At 35.2% G+C, this 18,974-nt stretch overlaps 1 protein-coding gene across 1 annotated transcript; it reads right to left on the reverse strand.

Moving 5' to 3' along the window:
* Positions 1 to 3,448: 3,448 nt before the first annotated feature.
* Positions 3,449 to 3,823, reverse strand: LOC308487402 (large ribosomal subunit protein eL36). Its single transcript, XM_081025556.1, has one exon. It carries the CDS (start codon positions 3,794 to 3,796, stop codon positions 3,479 to 3,481), a length of 318 nt encoding a protein of 105 aa, XP_080881682.1. The 5' UTR covers positions 3,797 to 3,823; the 3' UTR covers positions 3,449 to 3,478.
* Positions 3,824 to 18,974: the final 15,151 nt, after the last annotated feature.

Genomic DNA, 18,974 nt, shown 5'->3' on the forward strand with positions numbered 1-18,974 from the left:
AATATCGTGAATGCATATATCTATGCTCTTTTTAAGGCTTATTTTTTAGTTATTTTTTTAATTTTTAAATTACAGTTGACATATGATATTATATTACATAGTGATTAGACATTTATATAACTAGTGAAGTGATCACCCCAATAAGTCCAGTACCTATCTGACACCATTTAAGGCTTTAGATAAGAAAATTATTTTAGTACCGTTTGCAATTTATATGCATACGTATGTACACATATTATGTGTACATGTATGTGTATATTTTTAAGCCTAGTGTTGTAACTTATTGGTTTTAAAAATATAACTACTATTCAGTAAACACAAATAAAACTCCTTTGTTTCATAGTTATTATAGGTTCATAAACTGGTATCGGTAATTCTTAAATCCAAAAATTTGTTTAAAAACAAAAGGTTTTGGTAACTAGATTGCAGTAAAATTTGACTTGAACTGTTTATAATCTATTTATTCCACTTTATGCAAATATTCATGTTTCACTGCCAAAGAAATATTTGACTCTTCCTCCCACAAAAAGCTTAAGGCCAGGCCAACAAAGATGGGAAGATGGGAAGTTAAAGAATAGTGTCAATGAGATATTTAAGCCACATATATTCAAGGGCACAAATAATAACTTTTATGTGTTATTAGAAAGGGAATAAAATAACTGTAGACTTTAGTCCTACTATTTTCCACAAGGTTAAATACAATTTTATTGAATGATTCATGGTGAGTTCAAATTCAAAACGGTCCCTTTACCAGAGAAAGTACAGTTTCTGAAATAAACTTTAATTTTTTTCTGAACAGAGGAAAGTAGTCCTGATTCTTTAGAGCTTTTCTTTCATCAAGGTTGAATCATCAAATAATAAAGGTCTGTATGCTTACACTTTATTAATTCACAAATTGGCCTTAAGAAGCGGAGGATAATTGCTAGTCTTAAGAAATAGAGAATTTGATTTCCAGATGTTGAATTTAACTTAGAATAAGACTCGCGTAGTGTTCTTGACCTCAATATTTGCTCAGTTATCTTTCAAGGCTCTGGCTTGTCCATCCCATTTGTACAAGGCATGGCTTTCCAGCCCTTGGTTTCTGCCTTGTCTGGTGTTTCAGGGCAACGTCAAAGTGCTGTGTGTTGATGTTGGAAGCTCAGTCCTTGGACCCTCAGAGGAAAGCGCCAATCTCCACAGTGTTTTGCTATTTTATCTTAGGGGGAAAAAAAGCCACATTTAAACCTCGGACTAAAAAATGTAAGCTCTTAAGCCCTTATTTAAAAATCTAAAATACCTTGAATTTTCAATCCATCTGTCCTCCACAAGATCTGTCTATAATAAGCAATTTATAAAAGAAAGGAATGTTTTTCTTCAACAAATGTTTTATTGCTATTAAAAGCCCTGCTCAGAAGCATTTCCACTGAGCAAATAGGCATTGGATGACAGTGATTAGGCACACGTGTTGAGAGTATGAGAGACTGGATTCAAATTCCAGCTCTGCCATACTTGCTTATTCTGTGACTTCGGGCAAGTAACTCAATCCCTTAGCTTCAGTCTTCACATTTGTAAAATGGAGGCAATAATAATACCTACAGTAATAGATTATTCTGAATAATAAATGTAAAACACTTAGCAATGCTCCTGACATTATAGGTAAAAACCCAAGAATGTTAAATTTTTATTATTATTAGCAGTGAATAAACCTATAATATTTCAAAAACTTTAGCTTACAAAGTACTCTGTTGTTTAGCCCTGTGTCACTACTGTCCACTTCAGTGGCTACCAGATGCCTCATGTTCTGTCCCCTTCATACTCACATATCTGTGGAAGCATGTCTTTCAAAGTGCCCGAGGCTATGGGAAGATCTCATGCTTCATTTATTCAAATGTCACTGGCCAATGGGATTATAACCCAGTGTTATGACTCTGTAGCTCATAGCATTCAATTTTAAAAGTCCCATTAAATACATTCCTGCTGAATCATTTTACTCAAAAAAATTCCTGTTTCTTCTCTGAAACTAGAGACAGACCTGGCAGGGTCTGCCTGAGAGCCACCCTTTTAAAACCTCGTTCCTATATCTTATCAACAGAGAATAGAAACAAGGTTTATAGGCATCCAAACTCTTAAGAGACTGATCATATTGGCTTTCAAGATATGAGTATGAAATTTGTGAACAGAGCTTCACATTCATTCCATTTTCTAGAACATAACACATCATCTAAAGCAAAAACTAACTTCTATATTTCTCTTGTTGACTATCTACTGTGTGCCAGGCACTTAAAATATTTTTTATTAAGATATAATTTAAGTATAGTAATAGTCACCTGGCAACTTTTGACAAATGCACACAAGTGCACCACAATTAAATTATAGAACAGTTCCATCACTCCAAAAATTTCGCCTTAAGGATCACACAACCTCTGGCAAGCGCTGATCTACTTTTTGTCCTTGTAGTTTAGTCAATTTTCACATATATTATCTGAGTTAATATCACCTAAAATCTGAGATAACAATAGTATTCCTGTGGCAGAGGCAGAATTGTCTAAATATTTTTATTTATTGCCTTAGATGGTATTCCATATCTTTTAGCTTTCTCATCAATACAGAGCCTTATGACAAAGTGTCTGGAAAAAAAACACGCCAGCTAGTATCAAGTGAATTGCTTTATTTTATGATTTCCCTTTAATTAAAGTTCTTTTCTTAAAGGGAGGAAAATATTCTTTTGATATTATATTTCTCTTTCTCAAAACGTGGACTTTTATTAACCAGTTTCCATAAGATCAAACCATTAACTCTTTACCTATCTCTGATCCATTGAACTTCAACCATGAACAGGAAAATAAAAGCAGTTAAAGATGAATTTTATGGTAATATTTTTGTGCACATGCCAGACTCCCCTCAAGGACATCAGTCTGGATGAATTGACAAGGGACTCCATCATGAAAATGAATTCAGGATGGTATTTATCTTGATTTGTCCAAGTTGATTTTTTGAAAGCTAAAGTCGTAACCTTTTATTTCTCACTGTGAACAGCCATAATAATGTAGGTAGAAAGAGGACATAAAATTTCCCAAAGTTAGAGGGTTCCTTTGAGTCGCTTACTTTGACTTGATCTCAGTCATGTGTTGCACCAAGCCTAGGAAGGTCAGGTGTCTATGTGGGAACAGTGGCAGTATGTGCCTGTGACTTTAGCAGCTACATTAAACCAGCATCACAGATTTAGGAGTAGTCTCTTAACAATCTGTACAGCTATTTTATTTTTAAATAATATTTATTGTTTATGATTATAAAAGTAATTCCTATTAGTATAGAAAACACTGGAGATTTAGATTATCCATAACACAACTGCAATCAGTCCTAAAACATAAATAAGACTATTTTACAACTTAAGATATGGCATAAATTCCTTATTATTAAAACTCATTAATTCTTTTTTTTTTTTTTTTTTTTTTTTTTTCCACCGAAAAGGTTTTATTACACACACAGGGGATGGGGCTCAGTCCTTCTTGGCTGCTGCCTTCCTCATGGCTGCAAGGACGTTGCTCAGCTCCTCTCTCTTCCTCTTGGCTCGGATGTGTGTCCCCACCCTTTTCTTGATGAACTTCAGGGCCCGCTTGTCCTTAGAGACCTTGAGCAGCTCCATGGCACGCCGCTCGTAGGGGGCAAAGCCGCACACCTCTCGGATCATGTCCCGCACGAACTTGGTGTGTTTGGTGAGGCGCCCGCGGCGGCGGCTGTGCCTCGGCTTGCTGACGTTCTTCGTCACCTTGTGGCCCTTGTTGAGGCCCACGGCCATGGGGTAGCGCAGAGCCATGGCTGCTGCTCCTCAATGGCTGCCGCGGCTGAAGGTAAAACTCATTAATTCTTAAAGAAGCCCTTGTTCGGAACCAATTTAGTTTTACATTAGATAGTGGTGGGTAGACAGGGATATAGGAATCCCCTCTGACCAGAGGAAATGTGGTCCAAGACCATGAGAGCAAATCTCCATGGCATTTTTCCTTTCTCTGTCATACTGCTGCTTGGTCTCTGCTGCTTAGTCATGAGAAGTGCATGGAAGGTTGAGAAAACTAAAGCCCTAGCTTTCTCAACAAAGGACCAGAAGGAAGGACTTCAGTGAGCTGGAAAATGTCACATAGATTGTGGAGAGAAGGGAGCTCAAGAGAGTAATACCATAAAATGGTGTATGAACTCCTGGGCTCTTCTCTGGGGTATGATGAATTGATCTGATCTTACACAGAGTATCAAAGGCTTTGAGAACTGATCCATGAGTAGGTCACTGCCCGGTTCCCAGACTAGTCACTGTATAGTGCATTTGTGGGACAAATTAGACTAGTATGGCAAAAGTTTTGACAATGGAATTGACAATGGAACCACAATTCGTAGAAAACAGATCGGAATTTGCAACCTGAATAGGTTGACTGCCTACTACAACAAAAACATCAACATTCTCCTTAGGAATTAAAGACCCAAAGTCTTATACATAATATTAAAATATACAAAATTACTAGGCACACAAAGAACCAGGAAAATCTCAATTTATAAGGAAGAAGGCAATCAACAGATGCTAAGATGGCATATATGTTGGAATTATTATCAAAGACTTTAAGTAGCTATTACAACTGTGTTCCAAAAATGAAGGGGGAGGTCAAGATGGCACAGTAGATAAATGCTGTGCTTACCTCATCTCATGATCACATCAAAATTACAACTAAACTACAGAACAACTATCATTGAAAATCACCTGAAGTCTAGATGAAATGAAGCCCTACAACTAAGGCACCCTGAGACTGGTAGGAGACATGGAATAGGCTGGTCTCACACCAGCATGTGACTGTTAAAAATTGGGAAGGATGTTTTGGTTGCAGAGTTCCCACCCCCTCGAGGAGCAAGGCGTCTCAGCCCCCCACCAGGCTTCCCAGCCCATGAAGGGAAGTCCCCATAATTTCTGACTGTGAAAACCGGTGGAGATTGTGGCTGAATAAGACATGAGTTGCTGCAGTCCTAGGTGCTCCTCTTAAAGTACCCGCACATGGATTTACCCATTGATGGACTCACTTGCTCTGAGCTCCAGCACTGGGGCAGCAGCTTGAAAGGCACCAGGGGCATACAAGGAGGAACTAAGTTGTCTAGCTTCAGGGTGAGGGCTGGAAGGGTAGCTTTCTCCCTGATGGAGGAGCTGGCGGAAGCCATTGTTTCTTTGTTGAGCCCTCCCACCTCCTGGCATGCAAACGCAGATGACCACCATACCTAAGTCTCCATCAACCTGGCTAACCCTTCTTTCACCCTGCTTCAGGTAATGCTTGGAGATCCTGCTTCATCCAACTTTTGGGCACACCCAAGCCGCTTCCAATGTGTGCTTTTCTGTAAAAACAGGCTGCCTTGGTTCATGCTGCAGACTTTCCTAAAATCTCTGAAAGGCTCAGAAAAGCCAGATAAGCAGCATCTGGCTTCTGCATGTCCTGTACCTCTTGCGGAGCAGCCCTAAGCCCAGCACTAGCCACAGCCGACCTCAGTTTATGGCGGGCCTCTTGAGGCCCCTCCAAGCCCAGCATGGGTGGCAGCCATCTGTGAATTGCTTTGCAACTCATGTCAGGTGGTAGTGGGCAAGGCACAGACTGTGACTGAACTTGGCCTACAGCAAGGCCCTGGGAACCGGCATGCCTGGAGGCCAGCTTTGGAAAGAGCAGGAGCATCACCCGGTTGCCTTTGAGGATGACACACCAGATGGCAGACTGGGCAGGCACCAGAGCCCTGTTAAAGCAAATCCGGCTCTATAAGGTCAGTCCCTGCACAACAGCTCCTCTACTTTAGTCACAGAAGTCACAGCCAGTGCTCACAAACAATCAGCCCTGTTGTAGTACTACAACAGAGGGACACACACAACCCACACAAGGGACACACCTGGAGTACCATCTCTAGTGTCCAGGGAGACTGCACCACTGAGCCCCTCAGGACACCTACTACATAAGGCCACTCTACTAAGACTGGGAGGTATAGCAGATCTACTTAATACATAGAAGCAAACACAGGGAGGCAGCCAAAATGGGGAGACAAAGAAAAATGTCCCAAATAAAAGAACAGAACAAAGCTCCAGAAAAAGAACTAAACAAAATGGAGACAAATAATCTACCAGATGCAGAGTTCAAAACACTGGTTATAAGCATGTTCAATTAGCTTCGGGAGAACTTCAACAAACAGATAGGAAATATAAAAACTGAGATAGAAAACACTAAAAGAACCAGTCAGAAATAAAAAATACAATGACTGAAATGAAGAATGCATTAGAGGGAATCAATAGTAGATTAGATGAAACAGAGGAGCGAATCAGCGATTTAGAGGATAAGGTAGCTGAAAACTCCCAATCAGAACAGCTAAAAGACAAAAGAATCCAAATACATGAGGAGAGTTTTAGAGACCTCTGGGATAACAGCAAGCATACCAACATTTGTATTATAAAGGTACCAGAAGGAGATGCCAAAAGACTTCAAGATTGCAAAATTAGGATTTCCTTAGTTTCTCCAAGGGAATATGCTTGCCAGCCAGCATTGCCAATACGATTTAATGCAAATAATTGTATTTGTCAAAAGCTGAGCTGAAAGAGGAACTTTGTTTGTGAAAATAATTTTATAGTAAGGAAAATAGTTTTCTATAAGTAAAGACTCTAATGTTATATTACATTGTGATTTCCAATAATGTACAGGAAACAGGTGTCTAATGAAGCCATAAGAGACAGAGATAGAACTCAACAGATGAAATGGGGGTTAAATCAAATCACACGGTCAGCAAGTTTAAAATTGATATCTCAGATTAGGGAGGTCATAAGGAGCTAGAATGAAAAGGAGTTCCAATGACTGAAATAACTGACTTTTGACCATACTAGGGAGAAGAGTGACTTTTTATTTTTGGACTCTTTGGCGAATGGTTTCAAAAAGACCAGGGAGTTAAAATTAGCGTGAACGTTATTATTGGCTATTTTGTCAGACTTAGTATGTTGCTGTATAAAGTAGATTGAGAAGCTTGAATCAGTTTCACAAAAGTTTCACCTAGCAAGGTAAATTCCTGCTTTATGGTAGATCTAAAGCTGTAAGAGCAGTGGCCAAACCTACTAAAGAGAACAACATGGCTTTCCTGGGTTGGCAGTACCTCATGGATTGCATATGATTGAATTACAAAGAGCACATTGCACATAACTTTGTGATCTATAAAGATGTTGGACATTCTAAAAATCAGAAGCATTCCAAAAGAACTTAAAGACCTAACGTCTGACCTTTGTTAAATTTCCATTGAATCGTAGTACTATGAAGTTTTATAAAGTATGCACAGATACGTGCATTCAATCCTTATAAGAACTAGTAAGAGAGGTGATTAATTTCTGTTTTATAGATAATCAGTCTGAGGCTCAGAGAGGTTAAGTGATTTACCAAAGCTCAAATTATTGGTAAGTGGCAGACGGAAATTCCCTATTTTAGATTGTTCGGCTTCGTAGAAATAGGAGACAATTTGGATATGTAAATAATCTCTATGAAAATATTGCTCAAAGACGCAAAATTTTACAACTTTCAGAAATACCACTGCTATATAAATACAAAGTAATTTTATGTTCAATGCAGGTCACACCTTGAGATCTTGTTCTTGACTTGGTAAATTTAAACAAGTGATTAAATAACTAATTATAAATAAGTGGCGTTTTAAGCTTTCATTTTTGTTTTGCTTACACAAATAATATGAGCTCATTGTAGAACAATTAAAAAAAAAAAGATAAACCAAAGGAATATTATCCAACCCTCAAATTCTTGGCCAGAGAAATCGCTGTTACATTTTAGTGTATATCTTTCTAGTGTTTCATATAAGTATATATATGTGTACATATAAATAAAACATATATCTAAATAAAACATATACATCTATAGACATATATATGCACATTTAAAATGTATGTGTATTTTTACTTATATACCCATATAAATACTAAATATGTTTGTATACATACATAAAATAAAATGATTGAGATGTTTAAAAATATTTTGCTTATATATTGACTTTTGAAAACTTGTCATGGACAGCTTTCCATTCAATAAATATACTTCTACAACATCATGTCTAACAATGTTTTTATGGCAACATTGTTAGACATTATAGATTGTTATTATGAACAATATGGTGATTAACATCCTTGTAGTTTTAACTTTGCCTAAATTGTCAATTATTTCCTTAAGGTTAATTTCTAAGAGTGAGTTTTGATGCATTTTGACAAACCGTCCATCAGGAAGTTGTACTTTTATCAACTGATAAAAGTTGTACTTGTGTACAACTTCTGTGTAAGAGTGCTTGTTTCCTCACACAAATGCTAACAAGGAATATTGTCAGTTTACCAACTGGCATTTATTAAAGTTCCTCAGTTCTGTCCTCATGGGGCTCTTGTGTTCTAAGTGACTGATCCTGAGATATAGATGCATAGTGGAGTGACAGAGAGACCAGCTGGGTTGCAAGGTCTAACAAGATAATCCATGTATGACATGTGGTAGAGTATATATGAGTATATGCAGTAAATGCTAAGTATGTGGCCGCTATTTATTATTGTTGTTATTTTAGCTTGGAATTTTCCTCTTCATCTCCATCAGGATAAGTATTTATTCTGTCAGCACCCAGATGGAATAAAATCTTTTCAACACTTTTCTTCATTTCCCCAAGGATGATTTAGACCCTTTCTCTCTGCACTCAGCGCACTTTGTATATACCTCTGTTGTAGGTCATATCACATTGTAACATAATTATTCTTTTATCTCTTTGACTCTGTCAGTACATTATGAATGCTTGTGAATAAAGAGTGTGTCTTATCTCTTCCCACAGCACTGAGCACAGTCCCTAACTTATGATAGCAATGCAATAAATGTTTGTTAGTTGAATGAATGGATGAAGAGGCGAAGCAACAAAGATTGTGCTCTCCAAATGGGTGACCCATGACTTCCTCATGATTCTTCATCATAGGATTTAAGGTGTGGAAGAAAGTGGGTAAGGGCTATGTTCCTAGTCCCTTGGAAGTTGGCAATAGGATTAAGAAAATATGAAGCAGCTATGGTGGAAACTATGGCTGAAAGTGTCATTGGAAGTTTCATCACAATACCTGTAGTGTGTGGATGTGAATCACTAAGAGCTCTTTCTTTTCTGCCTGTTTAGTCAGAGAATATCATTGAAAAGGAGAAACTTGCCAAGTTCCTTGAAGGAGGGAAAGCTAGCAGATTCTCATGGGGCTTTCTACCCAGAGTATGTTCCTCTTCCCTAATCCACATGAGTGAGCCAGTTTTAGTGCCGTGATTCCACTCGTAATTGATTGAGCCAGAATGGACACCTGACTCAGGATAAACCAATCTATTCATTTATATAAATAAGAATCTGTCTCTTGGGAATTTGGAATTTGAACTCAGAGACACTAACACGAATTAATTGCAGCTAGACCTGAGAGGACATGCAGGGACACTCAGGATGGCTGTCTTTGGTGTGTATGAATTAGCAGAATAAGCACTTCTGCAGAGTGAGAAGAATGAATGACACTCTGTGCTCAAAGAAGCAGAGATATGCGATCCCATAGAGTGAAAGAGGAAATGGAAGAGAAGAAAAAAGAAAGGAAAAGAGAAAGGAAATTATCTGTGCTTTCCGTTTGGGCTCTGGTCTTAGGTAGGGTTTGGCTGGGCTCTATGCTCTAAGTCCCAGAAGATACCTTTAGATTAATTTAGAACATTTTCCAGTTTTACTTGATATTTTGGTGGTGGTGTTACTTCTAAATCCATGGAATTTTCAGCAAGATAGTAGGGTTGTTGGTTTTACACATATAGCAGTGCTTTGAAAAAATACTCTCTATCCTAGTAACACCAGCGTTCTGTCCCAAAAAACTTGTCAGGAGGTGTTGTGATGGTAGGTGTCATGTCACTCTCCCATGGAGAGTTCCCGGTGCTTGATGCATAAGTCAGCCTTAAGGGCACCTCAGCCAAGGGGTCAAGCTGGGTGTCAAAAAGGTTTTCTGTTTTGACTATGATCCAGATGGGTCTTGGAGTATACCCTGGCCCCACTGAATCTCGGGATTTCTGGGCCAGCCTTCCATCTTAGCACATTGGTAGAGAAAAGGATTAGGATCCTTTGGATTAGAAGCATGCTGCTGACATAAGGGGAAAAGTTGCAAGACTTGCTAACTTCCTGGAAAAAATTTAAAAATATACCTGTAGAGTGACTTATTTAAACTTTTTAAAGTGAAAGGAGCACTATTAATAGTGATACCAGAACAGCAATCATAAAGTGGAACTTTCTTCAGCAAATACGGCAGTATTGTCACCATATCTCTGGGTAATTTATAGTGATTTATGTATATTTAATTAACAAAGGTCATAAAACCTGGAGTTTATTTTTATTTGGAAGTACTCATTTACTCTAGTTGTTTTAAAAACAAATCTTTATTTGTTGTACATAAAAAGTACATATACAGGAAGAAGGGAATAAAAAAGTCACCTGTCACTCACCTGTTAAGGATGACTACTAATATTTTTGGGGTGTATCTTTCAAGATTTTTCTATTTATGCATATAATACATTTAAATTAAAAATTAGGCCACGTTATACATGTTTTATTTAAATTGCTTTTTAAAAATTGCTTTTTAATGTCTTTCCATGTCAATATTCTTTTTAATGGTTATTTTCGAATTTGTTTATGATGTGCCATAATTTGTTTAACAACCTCTTATTCTAGGCCATTTAGGCTGTCTCCAGTTTTCCTAGTTGTGTTTTAACAGGCCTCTCTTTCTCCTGTAATATTTTTTCTTATGAAATAAATGTGGGAACATAGAGGTGGTTTGTACAAACAATAACGCCCACAAAGGTCTCTCAGCTTAGAAACACATTGTAGACTGTATATGTAAGCCTATTAAAACATTTGAATCAAATCAAATGAAATGTCAGTTTCTTGGGGTTTTTTTTCTATAAAACAAAGGGAAGCATTTGGAAGCAGGGCCCGTGCACCCCCTTGTGTCACCCGGGAGGAATGTGTTGGCAGCATTCCTTCTCTGCCTAAAAACAGATCTTCCCAACTCTGAAGAGGCAGCAGGCTTTGCAAAGAACACTGATGGAAATCAAAACACAAAAATAGACAGTGTAATTTGTCTTTATATATTTAAGGATTTTTCTTACCACGAAGTGATCCTGACTTTTGGGTACATTATTAGATATCATTTTCTTCATCGTAGCACACGTTTGGTATAATGCCATTTTGCATAATTAAAAAAATATTTTAACAGTAACATACTCATTGTAGAACATGCAGAAAATTGTTGAAAAAAATCACTGTGTTACCATCACTTGGAGATAACAGTTATTAACATTTTGATGTATTTTCTTCTACTGTTTTTCTCCACATATATACATAAATAAATTATATAGTGGATAGCATAAGGGCTTTATAGCATTGTAGAATATTATAGTATTACAAGGGTTTTCTTGCTTTTTAAAAATTTGACATTAAATTGTTATTATAGGAAAGTCAGGTACCATATCTATCATGCTTACTGCTGAAATCTTCAGTATCTAGCAGAATACATAGCATGTTAGTAAACTGCTGATAAATCTTTGTTTGATTACTAAATCTTAATATATCTTAAAATTTACTTAATCATTCTTCTGTTATACACCTTTTATAGATTCTTCACTACTGTAAATCACACAATGATGAATACAGCTTTATCCACCTTCTTGATTTTCCCCCTCATATTAGATTTCTTTGAATGCAATGATTAGCTCAAAAGGAAAACAAAAATATATAAAGTTTCCAATTACATGGTGCCAGACTACTTTCCAATCCACCCAAACATCAGTAGGACCTATGAGTAATGGCAGAGCTACAAATCCAACTAAAACCTCCACTCAAAGCCTGATCCTCAAAACAATTTTATGTAGCCTCTCTATTGATGGAGTTTAAAAAAATGATTGAACAACGGTAATATAAAGATTCTGATTAATTAATTCTGATTTATCAAGCCAATAATTCTAATACAAGAAAAAAGTTAGTTTTCTAGGGCTTTAATTAATGAAGCCTCTGACTCATAACAGCTTCACTGTTGATCCAAATGCCACTTTTGTGTGAATTAGAAAAAAAAATGACCCTTCCCCAAGATATTTTAAATCTTCTGCAGGAAAAATAACTTAATCAATACATAAATATATATATATATTAATATATATTTATATGTAAATATAAATATATATACAGGAGGTGCCGAAAAAATGTATACACATTTTAAGAGATGTTATCTATGCTCAAGCAGTAGTTCGCCGTAATCAGAAGTGTCTGGATGCTGATGGTAACCACTTTGAGCACCTCTTTTAACTGCAGAAGTCAAACATGACAAGTATTCATCGTTTGTTATCGGTATATATTGAATATTACAATTAATACAGTTATTTCCTTTCTTAAAATATGTATACATTTTTTGGGCACCCTCTAAATATTATATATATTACATCCGTTAGAGTCATGAGACACAAAACCTGGACAATTGTATTTTCCAACTCCTTGAAACTCCTCCATTCAATCCACCCTAAAATTGTGTGAGAATATGCATATGTTAATCTAAGCAGACTATGTTTTCTGGAAGCCTCTTTTTGAAAATTATTACTACTTCATCCTCCTTTTAATCTCCTGGCTTCTCTTCAGGTCTCTTTGATTTTATTATGTTTCCAATGTGTTTGCAATCTCACCTACAAACTGTGTTCTGGGATCATAAATCTGAGCTTACAGAGTGACGGTGGAAAATTTCATTTTATAATAAAATTATTTCTTTTGAAATATTTATAAACTATTTGTAATTTTGACATATATGTAAACCATTTTCATGTGTATATGTTTATCTTAAACAATTTTAAAAACATAAATTTATTAAAGACAGTAAAATTTTATTTCTTTAATGTATTCAGCTAGAGATTATCTGGCTCTTTATTGGATGAAGTTCTATTAATTTTAAAAGTATATTTGATATTAAAATTTGACATCTCAGCTTCCAAATGTAAACTTGTTAATATAAACAGTGAGTCTTCACAGAGGTATTTTTATTATAAGAAAGATTCTTTGCAAATATCTTAGCAACAGTGGCCTGACAAGTTGAACAATTGTGAAGACAGTTGTTTTTGGTTTTTAATTCTTGAAATATTGTTGATGTATTTCTACATTGAAAGAAAAAATTTAAAGGGCATATTTTATTTCAAATAATATCTTGAGACATTTTTTACCTAATAGACACAGAAGAAGAAATTTTATTGAAAACAGGTATTTCTCCTCTAAATGTTCTACTGCTGCCATCTAGAGTAAGAGTGAAGCAAAGGAAATAGATCTCAACCAAGCAGTGCAGAGAACCCAGAATGAATTGGAAACGCAGTAGTGAGGGATTTTTTCAGAGCTCATACTAGCACAAGTGGTACTCCACTATGTATGAGTATTTGTGAATCTAGCAATACAACCATAATCTGTTTCAGGTCCAGTTGTGAATAAGCAGTGTTTGTCTAAGGTATCTTCTGTCTTCCCCTTTTGATTCCTCTCCTCCCACTTGCCAGTATCTCCTCAAGGTTCCTAGGCCTGAAGTTGCTTTCTTTTCCTTCTCCTCACAATGTGTTTTCTGGACAAGATCCGATAAATGTATTTATACTCAGGTGTAAAGAATACATAAACTAGATGAGTGACCTGTTATTTCTTTGCATTTATGTTGGGACAGTTTGGGTTAAATGCATTCAGACCCAAATGGCAATAAAATGATAAACTCTTGGGGCAGCTGGTCAGCTCAGTTGGTTAGAGTGCGGTGCTCTTAACAACAAGGTTGCCGGTTCGATCCCCACATGGTCCACTGTGAGCTGCGCCGTCCACAACTAGATTGAAACAACTATTTGACTTGGAGCTGATGGGTCCTGGAAACACATTCTTAAAATAAATAAAAGTTTAAAAAAAATAATAAAATGATAAACTCTTAAGGACTTACCCAGTTTAGTTCCTCTGCATATGGCTTTCAGGAGGACTTTGCTCATAACTCTACAAATGATGACATCACGTGAAATGTCAATATTAACACACAAAAGATGCCCTGCAGCAGCCCTCTCTGATGACTGTGATGTGCTCCTGTTGCATCCAGAACTTCACCAAAAGTGTCTATCTCACTTGATAGTAATTGTTTCATTGTCTATCTACTCCATTAGGTTATGAGGCTTCTGAGGGCAATAACTATTATAGCCCTTATGCTGAGTAGATACTTCATAAGTAAGCTTTGAATAAATCCATAAGAATGAGTAAATAGTGTCATCTTTTAAAATTTATATGAGCTTCTCCATCTTCAAAAAAAATGTGGAATATTATTATAGTGGCATAACATTCAGGCAAATAGGGCAGTCTACAAAAAAAACAGTAATGTTCAAATTATTGCATAGTTATAAGATTTGAATTTGCTGTGACTATCATCAACATTACTTAAGCCATACCTCTTATTAGATGACATGTTTGAACAAACCATAATAAATTTCTGAAGTGCAGGCATGTCACCAGCATGGAAGCTGTGATTTCCTTTTTCTCAGCATGGAGTAGTTAAATACATGACTAGTTAGATGGTAACTGAATATCTAAATAATCAGTGCAGCAAATAGTAAAACAACAACAGCAACAATGAAAAAAGGAAGTTACAAAGGCCAAATCAGGCCAAATCTAAACCTTAAAAAACAGCACCATTTACATTTACTGCTGATAAAAAATAGCAATGTCAGAGAGGCCCTGCTGACATGGTGACAGAAGAACAGGAAGTACATCCCGTGGGAGACCTGAGGAATGGCTACAGGTCAGCTGAATGACAATAAAGTTTATGTAGCAAGAATTTCTATTTTTACTAATCAGAAATATACACAGTTCTAATAATACTCATTACTAACAATCTTTGTTTATAAAAGACCATCAGAAAAAAAAGTCCAACGGATCTAGGTTCAATAATAGTTAAAGGATCTTAACATGAATCAACTTTCTTTGAAGGACTATTAATGATTCTAATCTAAATGGGATACAATTATAAACTCTTCTGTCTCCCTCTCTCCTTTCCTTCCTTTTTTTTTTACTTGTTTTCTTTCTTCTAACTAGCTATGAAGGAGGTGTAAATTATTATGTCTCTATAGCATTATTCCATTTCTATACCATCATCCACCTTTAAAAATACCCAAACTTTCCAGATACCACCTACATATCATTGCCTCTACTTCCTCATCTCCCGTTCTCTTCTTAACCTATTCCAATAGAGATTTTTGATCTCACCATTCCGTTCTGTCCTAACCACCACTAGTTTTTAAAGATGACCAATGATACGTATCTTCCCAACATCTATTGTCTATGTTCTATTCTCATCTTACTTGACCACTTATCAGTATTTGAATCTGTTTATCACTCTGATCCTTTTGAAAAAAAGCTTCTTTTCTAGTCTCTTACTACTATATAACGTACTCACCTACCATGTTTCCCCAAAAATAACACCTACCCCGAAAATAAGCCCTAGTTAAGATTGTCAGCCAGACGGACGCATTTAGTATGTTATGATAATGTTCCAGAAGAAGATGACATGGCTGTTTTTGAATAAATGAAGATTGTTGTACATGAAAAAATAAGACATCCCCTGAAAATATGCCCTAAAGTGTCTTTTGGAGCAAAAATTAATATTTTGGGGGAACATGGTAGTTTGCCTATTCACTCAGTGGACAAGTCCTTCTCTGCCAGAATTGCAAATGTTTGGGTTGTCTTCAATATGTAATTTGTATTACAAAAAATGATACAATACACAACCTTGCTTAGATGTCATTTTACACACTTAGGAGTATTATATCGCTGGGATATATTCCTAAAAACAAATACGTGCATTTGTAATTTTGACAGTGATGTTAAATTGCCTTCCATAGTGGCTATACCACGTTGCATTTTCCTAGCCATGTCTAAAAGTGGCTTGTCCCCATAGTATTTTCAATAACATGTTAATTTTTTATAACATTGCCAAACAAATAGGTGAAATATTGTGTTTTAACATAGTTTTAATTTGCATTTCTCTTATAATGAGAGGATGAGCATTTTTTCATATATTAAGAGCCATTTGTACTTATTTTTCAATGAATTGATGATATCTTTTGCCTGGCTTTTATATTATGTTTTTGGTTCCTTTTCTTACTGATTTATAGAGCCTAAATATATGTTTTGGAATTTATCTCTTTCCAATGATATGAGTTACAAATAATTTTTCCCAGTTTGTCATTTCTTATTTAACTTTACTTTTGCTTTGTTCCCCCCATGAATAAATTGTAAACTTTTCACATAGTCAAAATCATTAATTTTTTTGACAGCTTCTGGGTTTTGTAAAACATAAAAGGCCCCTTTTACTCTACAATTATGAAAAAATATTTCTATGGTTTCTTATAGTTCTTCATGGCTTCATTTTTTACATTTAAATCTTTGATTTATATGGAATCTATTTTGGAGTAAGATGTGAGGAATAAATTAAAATTTACTTTGCTCCCCAACTGCCTCCCCCAATAGGTACTCAGGTGACTCACTCATTTTAAATAATTCATAATTAAATGCCACTTTAATCACATACTAATTTATTTATGCTTTTTGGTCTATTTCTGGACATCCTTTTCTGTTCTATTAAGCTGCTTGTCTATCCATATGCAAGTGCAATAGCGTTGTTATTTTTACAGTAAGTGTTTTGTAGGACCAGTCTTCTTGCTTTTGCAAAAAGAAAAAAAAAAAAAAAAGAAAAGAAATCCTACCAATTCTTGCTTCCTTATTTTCCCAATGAATTAGAGCTTATTTGGTTAAAAAAACTATCAGTTGTTTTTTTAAAAAATGGGATTGCAATTTATTTAAAGATTGTTTTTGGGAGTGTTAAACATCTTTTTGAAATTTAGTATTCGTATATTAAGAACATGGTATGCCAACATGTTTGTTCATGCTTCTTGTTATGTTCCATGATGATATTTTAAAGTTTTCCTCATATAAAGCTTGCATATTACTTGTTAAGTTTTCCCAGTATTGTATCCTTTTTTGGTTGATATTTGTGACCTGTCTTTTAAATTACTTTATGTTGTTTTTCATCCTACTGAAGATTTTCATATTGATGTAATCATGTTTTCAGTATTTACCAACATTTTCCTTTATGGTTTTGCAATTCATGTATTATTTAATTAAGGTCTTCCTTATTCCAAGCTAATATACATATAATTTTTCTTAAAATTCTGAAAAAATTATATTTTTAGTCTATAATTAAGTGGAATTTCAGTTCCTATCCACAGGGCCATACACTTTTAAATTTTATTTAATGAATTTCTTTAACATTGTCTTTTTTTCTTTACTTTTTTATTTTTCAAAATTTCATATCTGCAGAATATTTTAATGAACAGTGCAATGACCACGCCTATACCCTTCACCAATTGTTAAAAATGAAATAAAATTACAGAAGACAATAAGAAAATATAGAGGGCAGCAGTATAATGTTTAAAAGCAATGAATGATGTTGATTCCAAGATAAGTTTCCTATGTATTGAGATTTTCAGTCACCTGATGGCTATCAATTTAATGGATAAATCATTCAAAAAGTTTGATGTAGTTATGTCAAGACAGAGACATCTTTAAGGGTTGCACATTTTGATATATGGTGCTGTTACTGTTCATATCAGAATAGTTCTAATTGCTCCTTTGATTTCTTCTTTAATCCAAGAGTTATTAAAATGGGATTTTATAATTTTTAAATAGACATATACATTTGGCTATTATTATGATAATTTCTAATTTTATTGCATTGTGATAAATGAATTTAGTCTGTATGCTGTCTGTCTTCTTTTCAAATGTATTGAGATTTTTTTTATTGGCCTATATGTGGCCATAATTGTGACCTCTCCTTCTCCCCAGAGCTAGCAATTATCTTGAATTTTTGTCTTTACCATTACTTCACTTTTTTTTTGAGGTTTATTACACATGTATGTATAAGAAACAATATATTGTTTAGTTTTGCCTGTTTTTGAACTTTATATAAATGGAATATAACTTTTTTATTAGTTTCAAGTGTACAAAATAATATAATAGACGTTTATACCCCTCACAAAGTGATAACCCCGACCCCCAATCTACTACTCCTCTGACATAGTGTATAGCTGTTACAATTCCATTGACTCTATTCCCTGTGCTGTACTCCACATCCTGTGACCATATATATATTAAATTATAGTTGACATTCAATATTATTCTATGTGGAATCTAAAGAACAGAATAAATGCGCAAACTAAACAGAAATAGTCTCAGAGATATAGAGAAAAAACTGATGGTTGCTAGATGGGAGGGGGTGGGGATGAGGGAGAAGGTGAGGGGATTAGAAAGCACAAAGTACACAGACAGTGTACTTTATTCCACAGTCTGTATTACATTTTACACTCTTCTGATTTGCTACCCTCAAATGTTTTAAAATTCTTACATATCAACGTGTAAGATAGCTATAATTGATTCATCTTAATTGCTGTAAAGTATTACAGATATTAATTTACATAATTTATTTTTTATTTGATTGTTGATGGACATTGAGTTGTTTTCTGATTTTTTCCCCAATATTAAAAAAGATGAGCTACGAACATTGTTTTCCTTATATTTCATGGCTCTCTAAATAGCATATGGATAGATTTTTTTTGTCATTGTATCAACTCTGACAATTTTTGTTAACTGGAGGATTTAGTCCTAGTGATTGGGATTATTATTGATATATTTGAATTTTTTAAATGGATCTGAGTGTGAGTTGCTAAGTTTTGTCAGTTTGCTCTCTAACATTTCTGTGCTAGTCTAAACTTTCACCAGTAGTACATGTGCGTTACCATTTTCCACATCCTTAACAACCTCTGATTGCCTAATATTTGTCGTTTTTGAGTGTTACATTGTATCTTGTTTTATTTTTAATTTTTATTTAT

This window comes from Rhinolophus hipposideros (genome assembly GCF_964194185.1).
Source record: "Rhinolophus hipposideros genome assembly, chromosome: 2".
In the NCBI taxonomy this organism is placed as follows: domain Eukaryota; kingdom Metazoa; phylum Chordata; class Mammalia; order Chiroptera; family Rhinolophidae; genus Rhinolophus; species Rhinolophus hipposideros.